The sequence below is a fragment of the Alternaria alternata genome (assembly GCF_001642055.1).
Source record: "Alternaria alternata strain SRC1lrK2f unplaced genomic scaffold CC77scaffold_32, whole genome shotgun sequence".
In the NCBI taxonomy this organism is placed as follows: Eukaryota; Fungi; Ascomycota; class Dothideomycetes; order Pleosporales; family Pleosporaceae; genus Alternaria; species Alternaria alternata.
Genome location: NW_017306221.1, coordinates 218809 through 240133, shown reverse-complemented (window position 1 = coordinate 240133; position 21325 = coordinate 218809). Strand labels below are relative to the sequence as shown.

At 50.8% G+C, this 21325-nt stretch overlaps 11 protein-coding genes across 11 annotated transcripts; 8 read left to right on the top strand and 3 right to left on the bottom strand.

The window, feature by feature from the left end:
• Positions 1–75: 75 nt before the first annotated feature.
• CC77DRAFT_1100007 (hypothetical protein) lies at positions 76–1718 on the bottom strand (the record flags this gene model as incomplete). The annotated part of the gene is made up of 1 exon (XM_018530040.1): positions 76–1718. One exon carries the CDS (start codon positions 1716–1718, stop codon positions 192–194), a length of 1527 nt encoding a protein of 508 aa, XP_018379882.1. The 3' UTR covers positions 76–191.
• A 1157-nt stretch (positions 1719–2875) lies between these two features.
• CC77DRAFT_1067032 (hypothetical protein) lies at positions 2876–3976 on the top strand (the record flags this gene model as incomplete). The annotated part of the gene is made up of 1 exon (XM_018528947.1): positions 2876–3976. One exon carries the CDS (start codon positions 2876–2878, stop codon positions 3974–3976), a length of 1101 nt encoding a protein of 366 aa, XP_018379881.1.
• Positions 3977–4169: 193 nt separating this feature from the next.
• CC77DRAFT_566688 (hypothetical protein) lies at positions 4170–6089 on the top strand. Its single transcript, XM_018532231.1, has one exon. The coding sequence runs from the start codon at positions 4480–4482 to the stop codon at positions 6064–6066; it is 1587 nt and encodes a 528-aa protein (XP_018379880.1). The 5' UTR covers positions 4170–4479; the 3' UTR covers positions 6067–6089.
• A 495-nt stretch (positions 6090–6584) lies between these two features.
• On the bottom strand, positions 6585–8232 carry CC77DRAFT_566682 (pectin lyase-like protein). The gene has a single exon (XM_018532230.1). The coding sequence runs from the start codon at positions 8119–8121 to the stop codon at positions 6679–6681; it is 1443 nt and encodes a 480-aa protein (XP_018379879.1). The 5' UTR covers positions 8122–8232; the 3' UTR covers positions 6585–6678.
• Positions 8233–9574: 1342 nt separating this feature from the next.
• Positions 9575–10057, top strand: CC77DRAFT_1067029 (hypothetical protein; the record flags this gene model as incomplete). The annotated part of the gene is made up of 1 exon (XM_018528946.1): positions 9575–10057. One exon carries the CDS (start codon positions 9575–9577, stop codon positions 10055–10057), a length of 483 nt encoding a protein of 160 aa, XP_018379878.1.
• Positions 10058–10469: 412 nt separating this feature from the next.
• On the top strand, positions 10470–12113 carry CC77DRAFT_1014033 (hypothetical protein; the record flags this gene model as incomplete). Its single annotated transcript, XM_018523873.1, has 1 exon — positions 10470–12113. The coding sequence occupies one exon, from the start codon at positions 10470–10472 to the stop codon at positions 12111–12113; it is 1644 nt and encodes a 547-aa protein (XP_018379877.1).
• Positions 12114–12484: 371 nt separating this feature from the next.
• Positions 12485–14434, top strand: CC77DRAFT_1025859 (acyl-CoA dehydrogenase NM domain-like protein). The gene is made up of 2 exons (XM_018526155.1): positions 12485–13533; positions 13584–14434. Exons 1-2 carry the CDS (start codon positions 12800–12802, stop codon positions 14188–14190), a joined length of 1341 nt encoding a protein of 446 aa, XP_018379876.1. The 5' UTR covers positions 12485–12799; the 3' UTR covers positions 14191–14434.
• A 356-nt stretch (positions 14435–14790) lies between these two features.
• On the bottom strand, positions 14791–16012 carry CC77DRAFT_1054905 (hypothetical protein). The gene has a single exon (XM_018527823.1). It carries the CDS (start codon positions 15905–15907, stop codon positions 15122–15124), a length of 786 nt encoding a protein of 261 aa, XP_018379875.1. The 5' UTR covers positions 15908–16012; the 3' UTR covers positions 14791–15121.
• Positions 16013–16531: 519 nt separating this feature from the next.
• Positions 16532–17601, top strand: CC77DRAFT_1082705 (hypothetical protein; the record flags this gene model as incomplete). The annotated part of the gene is made up of 1 exon (XM_018529369.1): positions 16532–17601. The coding sequence occupies one exon, from the start codon at positions 16532–16534 to the stop codon at positions 17366–17368; it is 837 nt and encodes a 278-aa protein (XP_018379874.1). The 3' UTR covers positions 17369–17601.
• A 571-nt stretch (positions 17602–18172) lies between these two features.
• CC77DRAFT_1054904 (hypothetical protein) lies at positions 18173–19534 on the top strand (the record flags this gene model as incomplete). The annotated part of the gene is made up of 2 exons (XM_018527822.1): positions 18173–18430; positions 18486–19534. The coding sequence occupies 2 exons, from the start codon at positions 18173–18175 to the stop codon at positions 19233–19235; spliced, it is 1008 nt and encodes a 335-aa protein (XP_018379873.1). The 3' UTR covers positions 19236–19534.
• Positions 19522–20358, top strand: CC77DRAFT_1025857 (hypothetical protein). The gene has a single exon (XM_018526154.1). The coding sequence runs from the start codon at positions 19693–19695 to the stop codon at positions 20077–20079; it is 387 nt and encodes a 128-aa protein (XP_018379872.1). The 5' UTR covers positions 19522–19692; the 3' UTR covers positions 20080–20358.
• Positions 20359–21325: the final 967 nt, after the last annotated feature.

The window sequence follows — 21325 nt, the reverse complement described above, 5'->3', positions numbered from 1 at the left end:
CAAGTTGGCGATTGATACGCGATACTGAGGGTCAAAATCCCAGCGGATGTTCTTCACTTACAGCAAGAGATAGCAAGTTGGAAGATGTTGTATAGAAGACAAAGTACAAGTATGTTCTTCCATGAGGGCCATGTTATTGGTCAAAGAGATGGAACTCTACGATTCAGACAAAGGAGAATATCATTCAAATATCATAGCTCGATACCGGTGACATCTGGCAAGTCCTTATTGTGATCGATCAAACCGCTCATCCTTCGGCTGATGTCATCGATATCCCATCCCTTTTTTTTCGCCTTCAAGATCATAGAAGGCTCAAACAACTCCCACCCTTTGAACACGTCCCGTATCGTGTGTTGCAACGTCGATCCCCAAGCAACTTGGAGGTAGTTCAATCTCTCGGCCGGATCTGGCAAGCAGTTTGCGAGAAACAATGCCATTAGGCAAATGCTATAACTGTATTTCGGGTCGTTGAGCCGATTGGAAAGCAGGCGACGAGGAAGGTCACAGATGTTTCCCAGTATCGAAACACGATCGGCTACCAAGAAGTTATCGCATTTGTCCATGGCATCAAAAGTTTGGAGTAGGACCAAATTCCATGGGTGCTCGGATTCCGGTCTCATAGGCATCGAAGTCCTGCCATTTTCGGCGAAAGGCGAGGAAAAATTTCCAGGGGCTGGAATCTCGGATGGACTCGTCGTGAACTTCTCGCGATACCCTCCAGTAGCAGATATGTTAGACGCATCTACATGGAGATCGTTTCCTGCCATACGACGCTTGATATATTCGGGCAATGTGAATGTCGGATCGACCGGTACAAGGTAGTGAAGTGAGCTAGCACATAGTCTTTCATGATGTGTCCAAGTACGTGTAAACCATCTGTCGTTGGTTAAGGGTTGTAGTATGGCAAAAATCAGCTTCGTACGATCGACTTCATGATCTTGGCCATCGGTAAAGTCGTGTATTACCTCAACTGCTGACACTATAGGGAAAGTCCACGAGAGGAGTGCAACGGTCCACCGACTTTCTTTGTATACTCGATGCATTATCTGTAAATGCTTCTCAATGTCGGCGGGATTCGTTTGGTTGATACATTCTTGGTCGATCCAGATATATGGACACCCATGTTGTCTTGCGAATTGGACAGCACGATGGAACACCAACGTTGGACAGCTGACCGGGCGTCCTAGGCTATTAGGACTCGCCAGGTCTTGTATGCAGTACTCAGGTAGCATAGGTAGTCCGGCCATAGATTGTGTATGGTTCCAGCAGTATGAAACGGAGACAAAGTCCATCCCCGGCTCGTGCTCTTCTGGTGACGTGATCTTGAAATCACAATAATTTTCATCCGTGATCCAAGCCTCGACGAACGAAGGCGTGATGAACCGAAGCTTGAGAGGTTTTTCCTCGTTATTTTCGGCGATGGCCAGATCTATAATCTCTTCGATCGTCTCATGTAAAGCACCCGGACTGCTAACGATGTCGGCGATCGGACGGTGGGTGTCGTGCTGCATGCCACTTTGTGTCAAAGAATCACCATGACCAACTTCAGGATAGGGTCGGGGTGTTTCAGGCTCTCTTGCATCATCCATATCCTCTGTCTTTCGCAGTCTACATGAATTGAAAGCCTCCGCAAAAGCACGTATAGGCGTTATTGTGATTTCAGAAATCGCCGGCGCACCTTGGGACAGACGCGCCACGTCATCATGTAATCCGCGCATTGCTAGCGCCACGCCCTGCTTTCTTCCGGCTGCATCACCACTGGAACTGACAAACACCTCACGTCTTCGCTTCCAGCACAAGTAACAAGTGCCGACATACCATAAACGCCAATATCGCATGCACCAGCAGTTCATATAGAGCCAGGCTGAAGGAGCCAGAGCTTTTGTCGTATTCAATGTAATAGCATCAGAGCCTGTTGTCGCCTCCGTGCTTATCCGATCGTTCGTGTCGAACATGTATCGCGCGTTTACCTTTAGCAATGGATTTGGAAAAGAAAAAGAAACAGGTGTCAAGAGTCTCTCAGGAACAAGTCTAATCTCGTTCTTTAGCCATGCAGGCCAAATATGGCTTCGCTGCCGCTATCGATAGTCACGAGGTATCTTGCACATTCGTGTCGCCCTTCGTTCCCGGACGATGTGTGCGATGTGGCTTCCATTTGGACGCTAAAGCGGTCGCCAAATCATCTACTGCGGTATCCTTCTTTGTATCGACCTTCATGGCTTTAAGTCGATCGCTCACATCCTCAACGCTGACTTCGTGGATTTTGCGGTCACTCAGAACTGTTGACGGGGTAGCTTGATCTGAAGTTCGGTTGTTCGAGGACATTCGTCACAATAGTTGGATGAATCCAAATTGCAATGTCTTCGTTCGCCTGTAACGGACGTTTCTACAGGCGAATTAGATCGTTAGGGTATGTCATGAAGCCCTCAGCCTCTCTCTCACAACATGGGATGAGGCCGTGATGTGCGTCAAAAACTTACTGCTGTAGCCTGCTCAAGTTCACCGCAGATGCCTCGAAGATCTGGAGCTTATTAGTCGTGGCAATGAAAGCGAAAGTTGGAGGGAAAGTTTACGGCGCACCCACACTACTGATTCACGCAATCTATGGTACGTGCGGAAGGAGCTCAGGGGAATTTTCTGAGCAGGCTTATGAGATCTCGTCACGAATGTATGGATTCTGATCCTCCACCTTGACGTTCGACAAACGCCCAAACAACCAACGCCGCTTACCGCCAGCCCGTCAGCCCGCGTCCAAAGCAAACGCGCACAGTCTGCCCCCATCCAGTCACTGGTAGGCGTTTGGGTCGTTGCGTCTTGTGTGCTTGCTCTGCATCAAGCTCGACTCCCACAGACATTATCGTCTCCGTCAATAACCATGAATACATCATCCCGACAAATTGCGACCTTCTACACCGGTTCAGACTCATCGTCACTATATAGCGAAGACGAAGGCAGATCTGACAGCAATCTGTTGGGCACGCAATCCCACCATCGGTCGTCCTTGGAGCCTAACATAAGAGGTTTGCCTTGTGACGATGCACGAGACTTTGACGGGACTCCTGCGTCGTCATTTACAAAGGTGCTCACAAGTTCAGATCTAAATGACGGTCAAGGATTTAACCTGGATGCTTCCGGCAACTACACGCCTGCTTGCCGCTTGGAGACTCAACAAGAGGCTAGAGCACGTCGTTCCCAAAGCGTAACCGAAGCAACACCTCTAGAACACAACGTCTGGCGGGATACTACCCTAGATGAGTCCAAAACATATTTGCAGCGAATTCTGGCAGAGCACGATGCTACTAATGAGGGCTCAAGCTCAGACGAGTATCGGAAGCAAGACCAGATCAACGGGGAACGTAGCGCTCGGCATGTGGCGCTCGCTAGTCGCAACATGTGTCCGATCAATTCGAACGCCGGCTCTTTACGACACAGACGCGAAACCCTCTTGTCAACGACGTCGCTTATTTCGACTGACTCGGGAGAGCAGACTGAATTTTCCTACCAAACTGATGGATACCACAACATGCTCCAGGATGGTACGCATACTTTAGACACTGCGGAGGATATCTTCCAACCAGTAACGCCGAGGCCTCGAGCATTGACACTTTCAGACACTCCCTCTAAACGGCAGCTGCATAGCTCCAGCTCACTTGCGTCCGACGGGTCAGCACACCAATCTACCGCACTATCAGGGCTCGATGAAGCTGATGGGGAGTCTGACAAGCTTTTGTCTACCGGAGCGTCTGATCAACGGATTCAAAGATCAACTCGTCGCTCGTCGCTCGCGGCACGACGTCAAGGACGGGCTGACTGGCGAAATCGCGCCTTGTTGTCATCAACTGGACAGATGTATGGCCTGAGAGATCGTGGAGAAGGTTACGTGGCCGGTCGTTATGTGACAGTGATCGAAGAAGATGCGCAACCAGAAAAAGAGAAGCGGAGACGAGACGCATGGAAGCGCGTATCATGCTTCTAGCGGCTGACATTAGTGATTGGGCGCACGATCTTTCCTGACATTAAGCTCAAAGAGGGTCGGATTAGACGACTGTTCGTTTGTAGGCTTGCAGAGTTGGCGGAATTCAAGAGCAAACAACAGAACCTTATCATTCCACTCGTATAGGGTAACTATGTTGGCAGACGCTTGGCATCATCGCACATCTATCGTGTTGACGTCATGGCCACCGCGAACCATGACTCATATGTGATGCCTGCTACGCTGGCTGCAGGTGAGCATATATAGCCGTCTTTGAGACTACACAGTACACGTGATGACCTCTTGGCGCGGCGTTTCACCTTAGTTCCGGCAGTTGCAGCCGAATTTGGCATGCGCACGGGCCCAGCACCAACTTCTGGCAGTAGCGACTGTCCCTCACTCTTTCACACCACCTCTTCTCCGACAACGACAACATTCTACAGCGTGCCAGTCGCGTTGTGGATCATCGATGATAATTTCACAGCGGCGATCGCTTTCACGCTACAATGAACCCGCTCGCTGTTGAATATATAGCGCTAAGTGCGAGACAGCGACTTACTCTTCCCATCAACTACAGTCACAATCTGGGCAGCTCGACCAGATCCGTGGCAAATTCGAATCCTGATTCCACCACTAGTCGCAGAACCTCATTCGATTCCGGTGGTTCAACCTTGTGCTTTGACAGTCAGCCATTGCATACGTCGCGAGATCTTGGAAGCGAGAAGTCTCCAGGAATGACGACATATTACCATTATGACTCTGACGGCAGAGTCACGGCCTCAACCTCTAGCCCTGCTGCTGGAATCTGCACAGGTAGCCCTTTGGCATCGGACGCCTACGAACGGCAAGGCGACGTTGTAGGAGCCTTCCTTGCACGTCGCAGCATGATCTACCCCGCATCAGGCGCCCCAGAAGCACGGGAGGTATATGGGTCTTCTTTCTATCCAGCCGTGGCACCCTCCAAAAGCGGCGTAGATGGCGAATCTGTCGACCAAAGCCACCGATTGAGTGACGGAGACGAGGGTTCTAGCTACACAGCTAGCTCGTCACCTAAGGCTTCTCATACGCTCGGCTGGGCAGGTTGGGCATCGCAGTCAGGTGTGCGGCAACCGTATACAAATCCTGAGTACATTCGCCACCTGCACTCCCTGCAGAATTTGCTCCCTTATCTTCAACCTGAGCGGAAGCTCAATGCGCTGAATAATCCGGTAGTAGACATCATTGAGCAAGACACTGGATTTGCTCTCGCTTATCAGGTTCCAAAGAAGATGCTGGTCCTCTTCCTTGGTCGTAAAGTGGTCAACAAGTTCATCCGTACCATACACCGTGAGGACGACGAGAACTGGAAAGGTGCACCAACCTCTCAAGAGATGAATTTACCCAAAGGAGTGGCTAGCCAGGCTTCTATGAAGATCCTTGTAGCTTGGATGTTTCGGGCCTGCCAATACCAAACCATGGGTACGATGAAGCAGATCCGTATCCCGAGGAACACTTTCGCAGCCTGCTCCTTGGCGAGGACTATGGAGCTTTTCGAACTTCATAAAGACGCCTTGCGGGTCGATCATTACATCGCTGCAACCCACTTTGCTCGGCCAATCTTTGCTCGTGAATTGGAGACACTTTGGAATTGCCTTGGGAAAGGGAGCAGGTACGTTTATGCGGCGATTAATGTAGTTGGTCGGCGACTTCGTGCATTCGACGCTGGCAGCACTGGAGAAGACACACTGGGGATTGATGCGGGTATGTTGGCCATGCTCAAAGAACACCCAGACCTTGAAGCGCGGGTGCGTGATCCAGAGTTGAATGAGCAGCACCGACCCTATTTCAGCGCTCAGTGGATCAAAAGATTGAACGACAAGAAGCACGAAAATCGAGACCGAAAGTTCGACGAGACGTACAATCATCCTAGTGCGCCGTCATCGAGGGATTTTCGGGATGAAAAACTAGCTGAGGGTTTCAAAGAGGAGCCACAGCCACTAGGGCTGAGAACTACAGCGCGCAAATTCGCCGTTCTGCGCATCGTCCCCGAAACCATAGATCCGGCGAAGGCCGACGTCAAAAAGTGCTCAGAATCAAATGAGGATGCCAGCTAGCATCAGTAGTAGAGGTTTAGGCAATTGTGCCACAGTCGCCTTTGGCTCACAGCGGCATCGCTGTGTGCGCGGTATCGCGACACAATACCACGGAACATCCCATCGGACACCTGGTACTGCAATGGCCCATAAACGAGGAGCCACGCATACCTACCGCGTTACCATCGCTACCATCGTTGAGGTCATCATACACAAATGGACCGAAACACCACCACAGTTCTTTCACGATCGCGACAGTATTTCCGGCGATCCCAGCGGCATTCGAGTATCCCAGATTTGAGGTGGATGATATTGCTATGCATAATGAGTTCCTCGCCTTCCCGCTGAGCAGAGTAGAAGAAACAAGGGCTTTCAGGAGTGCAAATGATTCCCATAAATACCCTTGCATAGTATGGCGTTGGTGAGCTTTCGAAACATTCTGTTTGGAAGTCGGTGGAGACCGTCGCTCATGAGTATGAGGTGTATGGTATAGCACAAAGCTTGTTTGACAAGTATATTGACAATATCTAAATAGAATTATTTACAAGAACAGGCGTCCTCAGAACCTAGCACCACCCATTGTACATCCCCTTCTTACTTGTAGGACTTTTGCGTCATCCACACATCCTGAGCTTAGAAGTAGCGGCCAAGAGCGCGGCGGAACTTGGAAGAGCTGTTGATGCACTGAGAGTACCATTCGTTGCTCTTCACGCAAGTCGCAGGAGCCTCGCACTTGGTGGGACCGGTGTAACCCTGGCCACCGCACTGCGCGTAGAGCTCGGCAGCGCCGGCGGATGAACCAGAGCCAGTGGGAGCGGCAGGAGCAGGCTTGGCAGCGGCGGTGGTAGTAGTAGCAGCCGGTTTGCTCGATGCCGCAGAGGTGGGAGTGGAAGGCTCGACAACCTTTTCAGCAACAGGAGCAGACGCAGATGCGGTACCGAGGTTTGCGGGACCAGCATTGGCCTTGACGTGGGCGGCGACCTTGCCAGCCTCCAGAACCTCAGGGACGTCAATCTTGCCAAGCTGAGCAATGAAGCCGGAAGAGGAACCAGGAGACAGCTTGCCGCTGGCAGAGTCGACGCTGTTCTCGAGACAAGCACGGCCAAAGGGAGCAGAGCAGGCATTCCCACCCTTGCTGACGAAAGATGCGATACCGGCAGCGTGCTCGGTGTTGGGCTGGTCAACGGCGACGAATGCGTTACCCTCGACGAGTGCACTGACACCATCGTAGGCATCGAAAGCATGACCCTTCATGTTCTCAAAGAGGTTGTTGATAGCGTGGAAAGTGCTGCTGACACCGTCTTGGCCGAGCTTGGGCGCACGACCAGATACATCGTGGAAGTAGTTCTTGTCGAGTGTGAACTTCTCAGTCTTTCCAATCATCATCATCGTCCAGTAGTGGTTGTCGTTGCAGGTAGCGGACGTGGTGGTGACACCGTCGAATTCGTTGTTAGAGAGGGTAGCCTCGGAGCCATCGTAGTGGCTGACAACGAACATACGTCCGACGAGTGAGAACTTGCAGTGATCAACCCAAATCTTGGTGTTTCCTCCCTGCATGTCAAGAGCGTCACCTCCCCATACGACGCCGGGGTTGATGTTGGTGAACTCGACGCCCTGGATGATGACGTTGCTGGCGTCTTTGGCGATGGAGACACCCTTGCCCTTGATCACACCCTTTCCGCCAACGCCGAGGATGGACTTGTTGGATCCAATCTTCAGCGCGGTCTCGCCGGCTGCGTCGTATGTGATGGAACTGACGGGTGTCATCTCCGAACCACCGCAGGAGAGGTCGCCCAGATAGTACTGTCCACCACCGCTCTTGGCTGAGCAGGTGGACTTGTCGCAACCAGCACCAGTCGCGGTCTTGCCGGTGAAATCGAACTCCTTGTTGAGTACAATAACGCGCTCGGTGTCATCGGAGAGGTACTTCTCGAGCTCCTCGTTCGTGGTTGGGGTGACAGCGGCAGCGTCTCCTCCACCAGTCGCACCGGCACCGTAGCCATAGGCTGTACCAACAACGGACTGGGCAGATGAGGTGGCAGCCGCGGCCAGAAGTGCAATGATTTCGAAACGCATGTTGTAAAGTTGGTACGCGATGTTCAAAAAGGACGGGGTTCTGTGATATTTGCGAGAAAGTAAAGAACGTTCACTCAGACCAGCCGAATATTCCGCTCAAGGTGTTCAACGAGAGAAAATGAGAGAATAGTCAAGAGATAGTTGATCAGAGAATGTGTAAACGAATGTAGCGAATGACAAAAACCAGTGTCGCGAGCAGATCAGATACTATTATACCTGTTGATGGATACGCGCCAGCTTTGCATCCCGCAAGATTGGAGGTACGTGGATGCATCCTTCCCGCAACGGCCATATTTCCAAAGTCGCTATGGCATGAACCAATATCGTGGATGTTTCAATGCTAGTGCCTGTCTGGCAGCGGCTGATGTTTCAAGCGCACCGCCACGCATGCGCCAAGCCGGTCATTTGGCATCGGTGCACTTGTCAATACCAGATCTGGCGTTCTTCGTACAGTTTCGTACGACGCGAGGTTGCATTGGGTTGCGTCCGATGTCTTGGACGTGGGGAGGAGCGGAAACGCAAGGAGGATGAAACATCTAACAAGGCTGGAATCGGTAGCGAACGCCACACCTGTTTTTAGCGTCTCCAGCCACGCAAACACGTTTTTTCATGCATAACGGCTAAATTTCCCCACGCACCAGAGCAACACAGAAAAGACGAATTTTGTGGGGGAATTTAACCGTCTTGTCACCAAGAGTTGCGCAACACCAAAAAACTAGAAATACCATGATGATCCGGTCGGTGTCATCCCGAAGTTTGCCCAGTCTTGACATACGCCACACCCTGGAAACGCCCACTTCTCCTGCAATTTACACGTCTCCACCTATCCACGCATCAAAAGCGGTCACCATCAGGGGATCAAGTTCGCTCCGGAGCGTTTCTTGTATGCATGTCTAGCGCTTTCTTCCTACATAGCTTTTTTCTTTGGACGTCCTTCACGTGCACCCACTCTCTTCCCTAGGTCGTCTCGTTGGCGCATTCTTCCCCATGAGGTGTTGTTTCAGGTAAACAATCACATTTTTGCAAGCTCACAGCGGTGCGTGGCGATAGAGACGTGAAGTCTTGACACAACCACATTTTGCGACAACTGCACGTCACTGGTAGTGCTCACGTATGATGCAGCCTGCTAAGATATTGCATGACCCGTCTAGCTGCGCTGGCCACCTCGTAATGTGCCAAATCATTGCTGTGTCACAACCTTCAACAATATCGTGCCTTACCTATATGAAGAACCCTATCTTCAACCAGATCAACCTCTGCACTTTTATCCTCTTCTAGAAACACTATAGCTTCACTGTCCTTCAACATGTGGTTTTCTTCCGAGGGTTTGCGCGATGAATTCATTCGTAACTTTCAAAGGCAGCCGGCTCACCTCGCGACAATGGTGCAATTCGGGCAATCCTCACAGCCAGGTATTCATATGCCCTGTCCAAGAGCGGCACCGGAAAGAACGATGGAAGATCTGATGAACGAGCATGCTTCCCGCTCGCAGAGGTACTATGGTAATCAACAGTTACGACCAGACGTGCCAGTGTCTCCGCAGCCCACTGCTGAAGACATAGCACGGCGATCACGGATGTTTAGACTCCGACATGATGAATTTGCAAGAAGGGAACCCGGGTTGAGCCGACCCGGAGTTACATATTTGGAAGACATTACGCCTGACTTGAACCACCCGTCGCCGTCGCAAAGTAACGCAATTAGCCACGCACAAGGTCCTTATGACGACACTGATAGCCCTAGTCATGCTCATATCAACGAACAACCTGGTGAAAGAGACATAGACATCCATTTGACACGCGATGAAAGCAATGACAGGGAGCAGAGCTTGAGGGAGGACTTCGAGATGATAAAGTATGAGGATGACCTGACCGCAGACTTTGAAGAGGTTGACCGAGACATACCCACGGCCTTCAATGGAAAACCACCAAGATAAGAGCCGCAGCCATGGTATGGGTCGTTTTGTTTGTGAAAGGTGACGGAGAAAGCGATACGACATGGTTCATTCGCCGGCTAGAGCTCGTATTGATAAAGTAACAATTTTCAGGGTAAGCAAATGATACATGAACCTTATGCGGTCACTAGTTGAGGTTTTGGTGACATGAAGTTCATATCGTGATCGATGATCCAATCACCAGGGCAACAGTACACAACGACCAGGGTTATTCACTCACAATATTCATGTCCATTGCAGCTGCCTACTTTCCCGAGAGTTCTTTTCTCCCCTGCACATTGCATTTCATCAACTACCTTGTGTAGATCAAAGAACCAAATTTCTTTCCCATCACAAAGTTACAGGTTCAACTCGCGTCCACTACTAACTCCACTATATTGAACATTATACCAAAATGGCAGATTCAGATCCAACTTGGCACCCACCACAGATTCCAGAAGTCCGCCACCTACGAGAACGAGGACGCGCACGAGGTCAAGTTCAAGTATCTGCTCCACGAACGCCTCAAGGCCATAAAGCTGGTCATAATTTGGCGACTCAGGATCGACAGCGAACCAGTGACCCTCTTCGCTATGAGACGCAGAGCACCCCGTATTGGGATGACGCCAACGGTGCTATCCACAACATTCCCAGTGCCCTGTCTCCGAACTCAGCACCGCCTCATGCCCAGACCATGAGTGGAGAAACACGTGAGACAAACTATCGAGAGCCGAACACCCCGATTCAAGTCCCGCCTCGAGCTGCGTTCAATAATCCTTATCTCGACATCGTTGGCGATGGACCATATGGACGTAACCAAGCGATGTATACAGCAGCAGGTATGGCTGAGGCCGAATCTATAGGAGAGAGGACCAGAAGGAGAGATTTCACTCCGTACTTTGATGCAGCAGACGCAAGGAATGGTATGGATCTATGCAGCTCAGAGAAAGAAGGGTTTCGTCATGCTCTCGCGACGAAAGACATGAATCAGAAACTGCGCCAGAATACAATAGAAACCATGAAAGCAGCTACTGCAAAGCGCGGTACGGTGCATGCCGAGAGGATGAGCGAGCCGAGAGTTCCTCCTAGGGCTTTTAACGAGGAACGGCATCCTACTTCTCCCAGATTCAAATCGAAGTTTGCGATTCCGGCATCACCAAAGACACCAAGAGCAATAGCAGTCCCCGCAAGCGGACCGGTAAGCTACCAGTGGCCTGACACACTGTCCCCAGTCCTCGAAGCACCCTCACCTCTGAAAATCTCCTCTGATAACCAGCCGAACACTCTATCTAAACACGAAAGCACATCCACACTGGACCGCATACTCAATTTACGTGCCGAAGAACAAGCAAAAGCCCTCGCACAGCTCCAAGGCGAGCTCTATACGCCCAGCGAGACCAAGTTAACTAAGCAGCAAGCGCCGGACGCACTTGCCCATGGTGAAACTGGTTCCGAAAGCCAGCGTATAGCTCATTTTGACCTGCGTGAAAGCAAACAGCAAGCCTTCGAGTTCGTTGCCTCACCAGTATCTCCGGAGAGTCAGAGGCGGAAAGACGTTTGCACGATTCCTGATGTAGTTGCTCCAGCTAAGACAGCTAGTGCGGGTAGTAGTGTGTACAGCAGCGACGGTACCACTGAAGAAGACGAGATTGACAGACTATCAAAAGCCATAGCAGGGCTACAAACATTCCAAAACCTACCTCCCTTGTCGCCGAAAAAGGCTGAGTTCCAGAGGAAGAGCGCAGTGCCTGAGGGTCTGGACATGAGTAAGATCGGAGCAGACAAAGAGGAATCGAACAATGAAAACGAATTGCAACAGGTGCCTCAAGAGAAGAGCTTGGAGGAAGCACACATGGGGCTATTGGAATACTTCAATGTCCCCCTTGAGGCAACTGAGACAGGCAAAGCGGACGCGCAGACGCCACAGACGAGCTCATCTCAAAAGTCCTTTACGACAGCGTCAACAGGAGATTATGAGCGGGTCGGATCTCAAGAGAAGCTTGGGCAGGAGCAGAATGGCGTGAAGAGGCCGTGGTATAGGGGCTTTCGGAAGGTTTGAGTGCGAGGTTACAAGTTAACAAAAACTCATATGGCGGAGAGATCAGTTCCTCCCTGAGTGGAAAAGTCAGCCTGGATCATATCAACCTTGTTTAGGGTGAATTTTCTGGATAAGACTTTCAGCCATGGCGTGTTGAACCAGCATGAAAACGACAATGCAGTTCTTGAGCTCATGGAAACCATACTCGCCATGTGAAAGAGTGCAAGGTATCATGTCTGGGCGCTTTTCTCTCTTTCTTTAATCTCTGACAGATCCTAGTGGAGCGTGATGATGCCGTGAGCCATGACATATGATCTCAGGGCTGCGGTATATATCTGATAATTCTACTCATTGGGTAAGGGCAGACAAAAATCTAACGACAACCAGGATACCAGTGCGATAACCATAGTATTATTCTCTGTTCTCCATTCTCCATCATTATGGGGTCCAAGGTTGAGGCGCGCCGGCGAAGGCCGAGGTTCAGCTCCGCCTGGCCTGTGCTCCTTTCCCCGCAAAGCGACTCTCCAAGCAGAGCAACTCCACGACTGAGAGCAAGCGAGTCATCAAGATGCGCGTCCCGAAGCTGATGTTTATATCGCAAGCTTCTGGCTTTCTCTGCGCTATCCAGAGACATCCAAATCGCTGACATAGCACCGAGCCATCATCAGCAGCCTCCGCCAACCATACCCTTCGAGGGAGACTCCGCAATGTCGCTGTCGCACACGATGAACTTCTCGATTCCCGATGACTTGAAGCAATATCTCGCCGACCTTGACAAGTTTATCGACGACAAGATTACTCCTCTTCAACACAAAGACGATAACAACCGCTTCTTCGATCACCGCCGCGAACACGCTCGAACCGATTGGGATAACGGCGGGCTCCCGCGCAAGGAGTGGGAGGAGTTATTGGCAGAGTCGAGGAGACTGGCTGATGAAGCTGGTTTCTACAGGCTGTCGCTGCCGAAGCAGTACGGCGGACAAAACAGTGCCGATGGGCGAGGAAGCAACCTCTGGATGGCCGTGATCCGGGAGCATCTCGCGGCAAAGGGATTGGGTCTGTTCAACGACTTGCAGACGGAGCATTCGATGGTCGGAAACTTTCCCGACGTCATCATGCTCATGAACTTTGGCAATGAGCAGCAGAAGAGGGACTTCATACCACTGCGACTGGAGGGCAAGTTTAGGATGACATTCGGTTTGACGGAGCCTGGTCATGGCTCAGACGCGACACACATGGCGACCAAGGGGCGACCGGAGACGAGAGATGGTGTGAAGGGATGGTTGCTGAACGGCTATAAACGATGGCAGACCGGGATGCACCACGCGACACATTGCTCCGTCTTTGCGCGGACATCAGGAAAGGATGGCGAGATAAAGGGCATCTCGTGCTTCGTGGTACCCATCGATACGCCGGGTTTGAAGGCAGAGTCGTATGAATGGTACCTCATCAGTCTTAGAGCAACAGGAGTCGCTTGCTAATGCTGCGCAGGACGCTCAACATGCCCACCGATCACGCAACCGTCTCCATCAAGGATGTCTGGGTACCCGAAACCGCCGCATTGGGTCCCATCCACAACGGCCTCGGCGTCGCGCAAGCCTTCGTCCACGAGAACCGCATTCGGCAAGCCGCCTCGTCGCTTGGTGCAGCCGTATACTGTGTCCAGCAGTCGGTCGAATACGCCAACGAACGCGCGCCCTTTGGCACCCCGCTCTCGCACAACCAGGGCATACAATTCCCGCTTGTAGAACTTGCGACCCAATGCGAGATGCTGCGACAATTGATACGAAAGACTGCGCTAGAGATGGATTCTATGCCGCACAATGAGATTGAGAAGAAGATTGGCGATAAAGTTTCCATGTGTAACTACTTCGCCAACAGGCTGTGTACGCAGGCGGCAGACCGTGCGATTCAGGTCCATGGCGGTAACGGGTACTCAAGGCACTACCCGTTCGAGCACATTTGGAGACATCATCGCCGATACAGAATCACTGAAGGTAGTGAAGAGATTCAAATGCGGAAGGTGGCCGCATATCTCTTCGGTTTCGGTGGGAGGAAGAGCTTGGTAGACGCTACAAAGGCCGAGTCGAAGCTGTAGACCTTTTCTCCAGATATAGCTCTAGTCATAGTAAACTACGAAGCCACTTGTTGAAACCAGGCATCGCGTCTTTTTCCGTGATTACGGGTAATAGTACCACGATCAGTAAAAACCACACGAACAACGCTGCCACCAACAAAAGCGTTGATCGAAGTGTAACACTCTTTGGCGGCAACGGCAATGGTTTTGACAGCGGCTTGTTCTTGAAAGCAGCTGCACTTTCGGATTGCGGAACTGGTGGAAGTGGTTTTGAGGGGTTTTGTAAATCCAATGGTCTAGGTGCGACGCGTCTGAGCGGTGCCTTTGGAATGTTCTCAGTCTTGGAGGGCTTCGGTGGTACAGGTGGTCCCTCATCTTGTGCATGCAATCCTCGGTTGCGCAACCGTTGGTCGCTCAGTTCAATTCCAGACATGGCTAGCTTTGAGAGAGGCTAAAGAAATCCTGAGTGTTGAAGTTAATGATGTTGGGGAGGTCCTGGGAGCGTCAGAGGACAAACATTAGAAGGGGAGGGGGCCGGATATAGGCGATGCTCAATATAGCCTAGTGCATGGCCAACGAGATGCGAGCGGCATTGTACTTCACATCCCTCAAGCATCGATTCATCTCTCAATGCACGAGCATCCCGCTCAATGGAGCGCCAAGTCATGGAGCACAGACTTATTACGATTACAGGGCCCTCCAGACATCTTCTAACGTCAGTACTTAGAGCAATCTAGACACGACAGCATCATACGCGACGAAATCAAAGTTGATCTTGGAACATCAATACAACCAAGGTAATGCTCCACCGTACAGCTAACATTCCGTTACTACCATTTCCGGTGTGAGTATGGACATGGAGTATATGTTCCAGCTCCCGCGTCATCCAATGGTGGCGAGAGGCGACTCGCTGGATACTTGATATTGCGAGTTGTCGTTGGTGGTCAGTTCGTCAAGCCGTATGCCCTTCTTCCGGTTTGTCTCTACAACACTTTTCCGGTGAATGATTGCGGTCTTCTTGTCTACATTTCTTCCTCTGCGATTCATTTGTCAGCTTTGCCTTGAAGGTCTGATAATCTTCCTGGTCTTTCATCCACCTAGTTACCTTCGCGAGAGCATGAAGCTTGTTCTGCCCCTCTGTTAGTACCTTTCCAATCATTATATTCTGCACCAGAACCCGGTTTCCCTCCACGGAAGTTTTCTCTATAGGAACCTCTGATTGGGTTCCGTCAATTTCCAGACTAGTGCGACCAGTACATGAACTATCGCATATGTTGCACTCTCCTTCGTGCTGTTCGTCGCCATTACTACTGCGCAGCCCAAATTCAATGTCTTCTCCCGGTCCAGACAAAAGACCATGCTCTTTGATCAGAATTTTCGTCTGATGCGAAGGCTTACTGAGCGGAAGATGGCTCGCATGAACATAGCCCTCGAGCTGTTGCGTCTGAATGCTCTTTTGTTCGCCGTCATCTACACTCTTCAGAATGCAGAAATCTGTGTTTTCGCTTAGACCCGGAGATTCTGTTGATGCATTACTTCTGTTAACAAAGTAGTCGACTGCATTCTCTGCAACCGCCGCAACAGAACAAAGTGGTAAGTAGCCATGCGCTTCATATGGCGTCGGGTCAGGTGAAAGCATCTGACTATGCTTTTGCATTGAGAAATAGTCGCCACTCGACGCAGTTCTACCATCATTTCGGCAGTCGCGAGGTTCCTCGACGGGTGTGAACGTGTGCATAGCTATGAACCCATGAAAGGTCTTGGGCGTGCAATCTGACCATCTCGAAGGACTGAATGTGCACTCGCGGTGCAGTATAGGCCGAGCTAATCGTGAGAGCGAGATATTTAGTGATGGGTTCTTTGGTGGAGACGATGGTGTCGATGCGGCTGACACAACCGCTTATGGGTGTGTGGTTGTGAGGATCAGGAGAAACAACAAAGAGGACGCAGGTTTTTGTACAGCCATTTGTGCTGACAAACACGTCATTTAGACATGTTCATGTCACCATGTGTTTAGCATTCCAAGGTTGCATTGCGTCCTCACCAGCGTTGTGATAAATGCTATGCCGCTTTAAGAAAGACGCGTTGTCCAACGTTGCACTTTCATATCAACTGAATCTGTCAATATGCGCATTGTTTACTGCTCCTCGTTCTCGCTCGTTATTCATACCGCACTTTTGGGTACCCTGGTTGCACGCTTCACTCTCTGAAACTCTATCTCCCGCCTTGCTGACGTGTGCCGTCATTTCACTTCCACAAAGCCCGCTGGTGCGATTGTTTCCTACAGTATCAAGTCCTACCTCTTCACGATGTTCCCAAATAACCATAGCACGATTACACGTGATTGTCGTTTATCTCAAGCATGACCGGTTCCGATCAATCAATGCCAAACGTACCTCCAGGTATTGACCCCGAAGTCCAAGCAAGAATCGATGCACTCCTCGCGCAGCATCCGACAGCGAACAGTACTAGAAATATTGCTGGGGAAATTACGAATAATGATGGTATTGGTTCATATTTTGGCGTCTCAACCATAGCGCTAACGGACATCCTTGACGGTCATACCAACAATTCCACGGAATCACCAATTAGCGAACCTATTGTAAATGTATCCCAAGCGAGAGTCAAGATAGACAAAGACAACGATGAAGGCATTTGGTATGAAGGCGTGCCCCGAGCTGCACCGCCACTTTCACCTCGACATGCCGTCCTACACCTCAGTGACAGATCCGAAGCCAGTCGAAGCAATGTACCACCGTATCAAGTCGTTCCAGGTGTCTTCCCACTTACGCACTCTATGTCTGTTCCACCGCTACCGCCTCCTAATCCTTCACCACCGCAGGCCACTCTTTTCAAGCGAGCCATATCCTACATCAGCAGCTATTTTTCCGCCTCGCCCGGGATCATCGAGTACTCTGACGCAGAGATCAAAAGGAAAACTCAAGTCTGTGTCAAGGCGCAAAAACAGTTCGTGTCGAGTGTACCAACCCAGGACCTGGTTGTCAAGGTTGCAGCTGTTCTCACTGACATGAGCCCGTCTGGTGCGAATGTAGGAGACTATGGACTTGTAGAAAGACCTGTAGAAATTTTGGCGAAGCACAAGCGCGTGAGGGAGATCAAGAGAGGATCAGGATGCTTTGTTGTAGAGGATGTATATAGGAAGGAGATCAGAGTCGCTTTGGCGAGGCTGAACAGATAGAGGATATGGCATCACTGCGTGGAAACCATTCAATGATACCAGGCACTGCAATGAACTATGGCTACACGCCGCTTACAGTCCTCGGATCCAATTCTTCTGCTTGACATGATGTCGATTCCTGCGTGGCGGGACGCCTTATGTAGTGGGACGTTTTTCCATCCGAACCTTCGGCATCAGCCAAATTAGGGTGACTGCATAGATTCAGGCTTTATGCGCTTTTGTTCTGTACCTGTTTTTCTTTGAGTATGGTAGTCTTCAACTGAGGAGATTGCGGTGTTGGACGTGCTGTTGGCCGTTCTGTTGTTCAGGAATACCTACCTAGGTAGGTGTCAACCGCGCATGACCAACTGGGCAGATCGCCCCATCACGTCTGGTAGAACATCAAGCTTCAGCTGTACTTGGCACACAGTGGCGCAACAGACTCAGTACTATGTCTATTAATTTGATGGGCGTGGTGGTAATAAGATGCAGGTACAACGCTGTCGAGTCACGCTGTATTATATCGTGGTAGAAGTGTACATAGGTACTCCCAGATACTTGGCTTCATTATATGCAGCCGTTTGGGCTACGCCTATAGTAGAGACTGTTAAAAATAGTTATGGTGCATTCTGACGCATGCTCTCAGCTACCTAGGTACGCTTGCCCCGCCTGAGGCCTGCCATAAAGCTCAGCCCCCCGGTACCCATCTCAGCCTTTCCAAAATTCCAGCCGCAGACACATCCTTCAAACAACAGATATCCTACAGCCACGTCAGGCAGCAACTGAAGAGCCTATACTTATACTAGATTCAAATCTTCCAGCAAAATGGCCGAACTGTCCGCCCTTAGTGCTGCGGCTACCGTGCTTGATCTTATTGGTGCTACGTCGCGAACGTTCGCATCGAATCTTTCAAGCGCTTGGTTCTTCCTGGAATCTTATGGCATTGCAGGACCTATTCTGTGGCTATACGGTGATCGCGACGTATGGCGGATCCAAGTGCAAGTGTTGCAGAGCACAAATGAATCGGATGCAATGGAGTTCAAGAAGCTCGCCCAGAACGACAGCAATATCATTGCTGTTGCTGTGAGTCTTTGCACTCTAATCGATACCGTACACAACACTGACTAAACTTGTACAGGGCACCATTGTAGCCCAGATCGCCATCACTGCGCTATCTCTGACCGATCTTAGTAGCACACATTGGGTCGCTCGAGCCTCCTTCACCTTTAGTCTGGTATCAGCAATCATGGCCGTATACTATGCCACAAATCAGTATCGTAGATTTGGGCGTTTTTTACACGCAGATGAGATCAAAGCGTGGATTCGTCCAAAAGAGACGATGCGACTCTCCCCCAGACCTTTACTTCAACAATTCCTGCCTTCAGCTGCTTCCGTGTTGACTGTTTCGGCTCCGAATATGCTTCTCTCGGCATCCTTGAACGCATTTCTCGTTGGCCTCGGAGTGTACTTTGGTTACGTGTGGACACGTAATCTCGATGAAAGTGCCGGGTCGAGTGCCAGTCGAGCTGTCTTTATCGTATACGTTATTGGCCTTGCGTTATGCTACGTCATTTACGCAATGTCGGACCTTGTTGCTGCAGACCAGAGTCAAATCAGTGAATGGAACTTTATACGTGGTTTGCACTCTAGTACAGCCCGTGCTCGAGACCAGTCGTCAAGGCGCGCATCCAATCCGGATCTAGAAGCTGTTACAGAAAACTGTGGGCCTTCGAGCAAGATTGAGGAACAGCCACGACGAACTGAGAACCCTGAGGATAATTCGTCACGTCAACAGCTTGTAAAAGCACTCAGAGAAGCTGCAGATCTGCGGAGAAGGAGTGCGGTTGCGGACGAGAGGGTGGCTAGATTGTTGGAAAATCTGGAGTAATTTCCTGTGCTCGCGATGCATCATGTGTATACAGCGTCGGCAATGCGGAAATCTCTTATAACGAGCTAATCAGTCGTCGCTGTGAGTGTTAGCTGATGTGAAGCAGTCCGTTGATGTAGGACAAGGCTTTGGGCTGCCACATTACATGGACGCGTTGGCTCCAAGTCCAAGGTTCTAAGCTCTTCAATGCAGGATTGTAACTCGTTCGCATGCAGGTGCCAGGTGATTTTGGTCCTTCCTAGTGGTGACAGGAATGGGGCGTCTATCTCGTTTGCCGGAGCGCATAGTTTGCGATAAAGCCGTTTGATGCTGTCAGGAGATCAAGTGACCATCACCTTCTCTTGGACTCGCGCTGTCAAAGAGCTTTGCCAAACTATAGTTCTATCTCTCTCTCTAGGCGAGTGTGCGGTCCTCACAACTGTACTTAGATATCGCTTGAAACGTCATACGATTCTCTATGAGTTTCCACGGCTACATCGCGGAGCGATTCCTTAGCGATATTGACGCTTTCACACCTGAACAGCAATATCGCATACTGTACGATCTGCCAGATGATCGGTATGTCGCACCAGAAGTCAAGTACAGGATGTTCTGCAAAGGTGAAAAGGCATCGGAAGCCTTGAAGCATGTGCGCCGGCTCTTACCCATGCCCTTCAGTCCGAATACACTATCACCAAAATTGTATAAGGAGCTAAGTTTGATCGATCATGAGCGATGGGACGAGGCTGGAAGGAGGGCTCGAGCGGAGCTCCAAAGCCGGGGTGTGTGGACTCGGTTCGGAGGAAAGCCTAAAGCTAACGGAAAACTTAGGGGCGTATCTACCTTGCGATTACATGTTTGGTGAGCGACCCCAGATGGTGATGGCGGAGTCTTCTGATGGGGGCGAAACAATCCGGCCGGCTGCTATCAACGAGTGCAGGTCTTTGGAAGTGGCTGGATGTGCAAGAGAAGACAAGCCTCTATTAATAGCTGAGCAGGGTCAGATCGGTATCTCTGCACAGAGCCAAGGGGCCGACATATGGCAATTGCTCTTTGACTTTGGCAAGGCTGTGGGAAGACTATTAGCGAAATTATCGACGTGCAGATGAGCTTATACAGCAGACATTGGCGATATTCCAGGCATCTTCTGTTGATCAACAAAATCATGCAATCTTGGAGAGTAGCCGAAAGTCCCACGAGTGGTGTCCTCCGAAGAACTGCATCCCGAGACGCGTCCTGATGCAGATGGTGCGGGTGATGCGGGGCGACAAACCCGTAGATGGATGCACTGTGGCGGTCCAGCCCTGGAAGCGATTTCAACCGGTAAGCATCCAAATCGGTCGCCTTGCTGCATCCTCAGTCTTGGCTGATAGATGCGAAGAGTTAAATAGATGTGAAGAGGTTGAAGGTGCTCTTTCTGCATCACAGAGGACATTCAACCCCACTTTTCCTCTTGGCACGCTGGTGCACCAAGATAACATCTGCATCCATGACTTCACTCACGACGTCCACCAGCGAGGCTGCAGCTGCGCTACCTTGCATTGGTATTGCGTCCCTTGTTAGTACAAAACTCCCGTCACAAAGCAAAACTCTGCCGAATGCGCTCGGCGTGAAAGCAAAAGTGACGCGTCGCTGGGGTAAGCGCGATGAACCTTTTAGGCTTCATTTCGTTGAAGCGACAGATCCCTCACAATTCAAAGATGGAGATGCTAGGCGTAGCGTCCGCTCCCAGGCGATGAGGTATCATAGAAACAAGCCAAACAAAGGAAAGACGACCTCTGCGAAACGGCCCGAAAGGGTACTGGCCCCTTACACTAGGCCGACGATCGCCGGACAGGCTAGGCCTGCGAACACCAAGGCACACTCATTTACCCCAACTCCAGCGCCCAGTGCGTTTGGAGCGCTTGTTCGTTATACAAACAAGCAGTCAGTCGATACCCTTGCATCAACAAGGACAAGGTCGCTCAAAGATGCAAGCGAGATTTCACCCCGGGGTGCTGCATCTGATGGCGATCAATTACCTCGACCAAGCGGCGACATGCGCTTTCGAAAATCTCAATCCAGGGTATGCAGGAAGATAGTGGAATACGAATACACCGAGAGCCAGGACG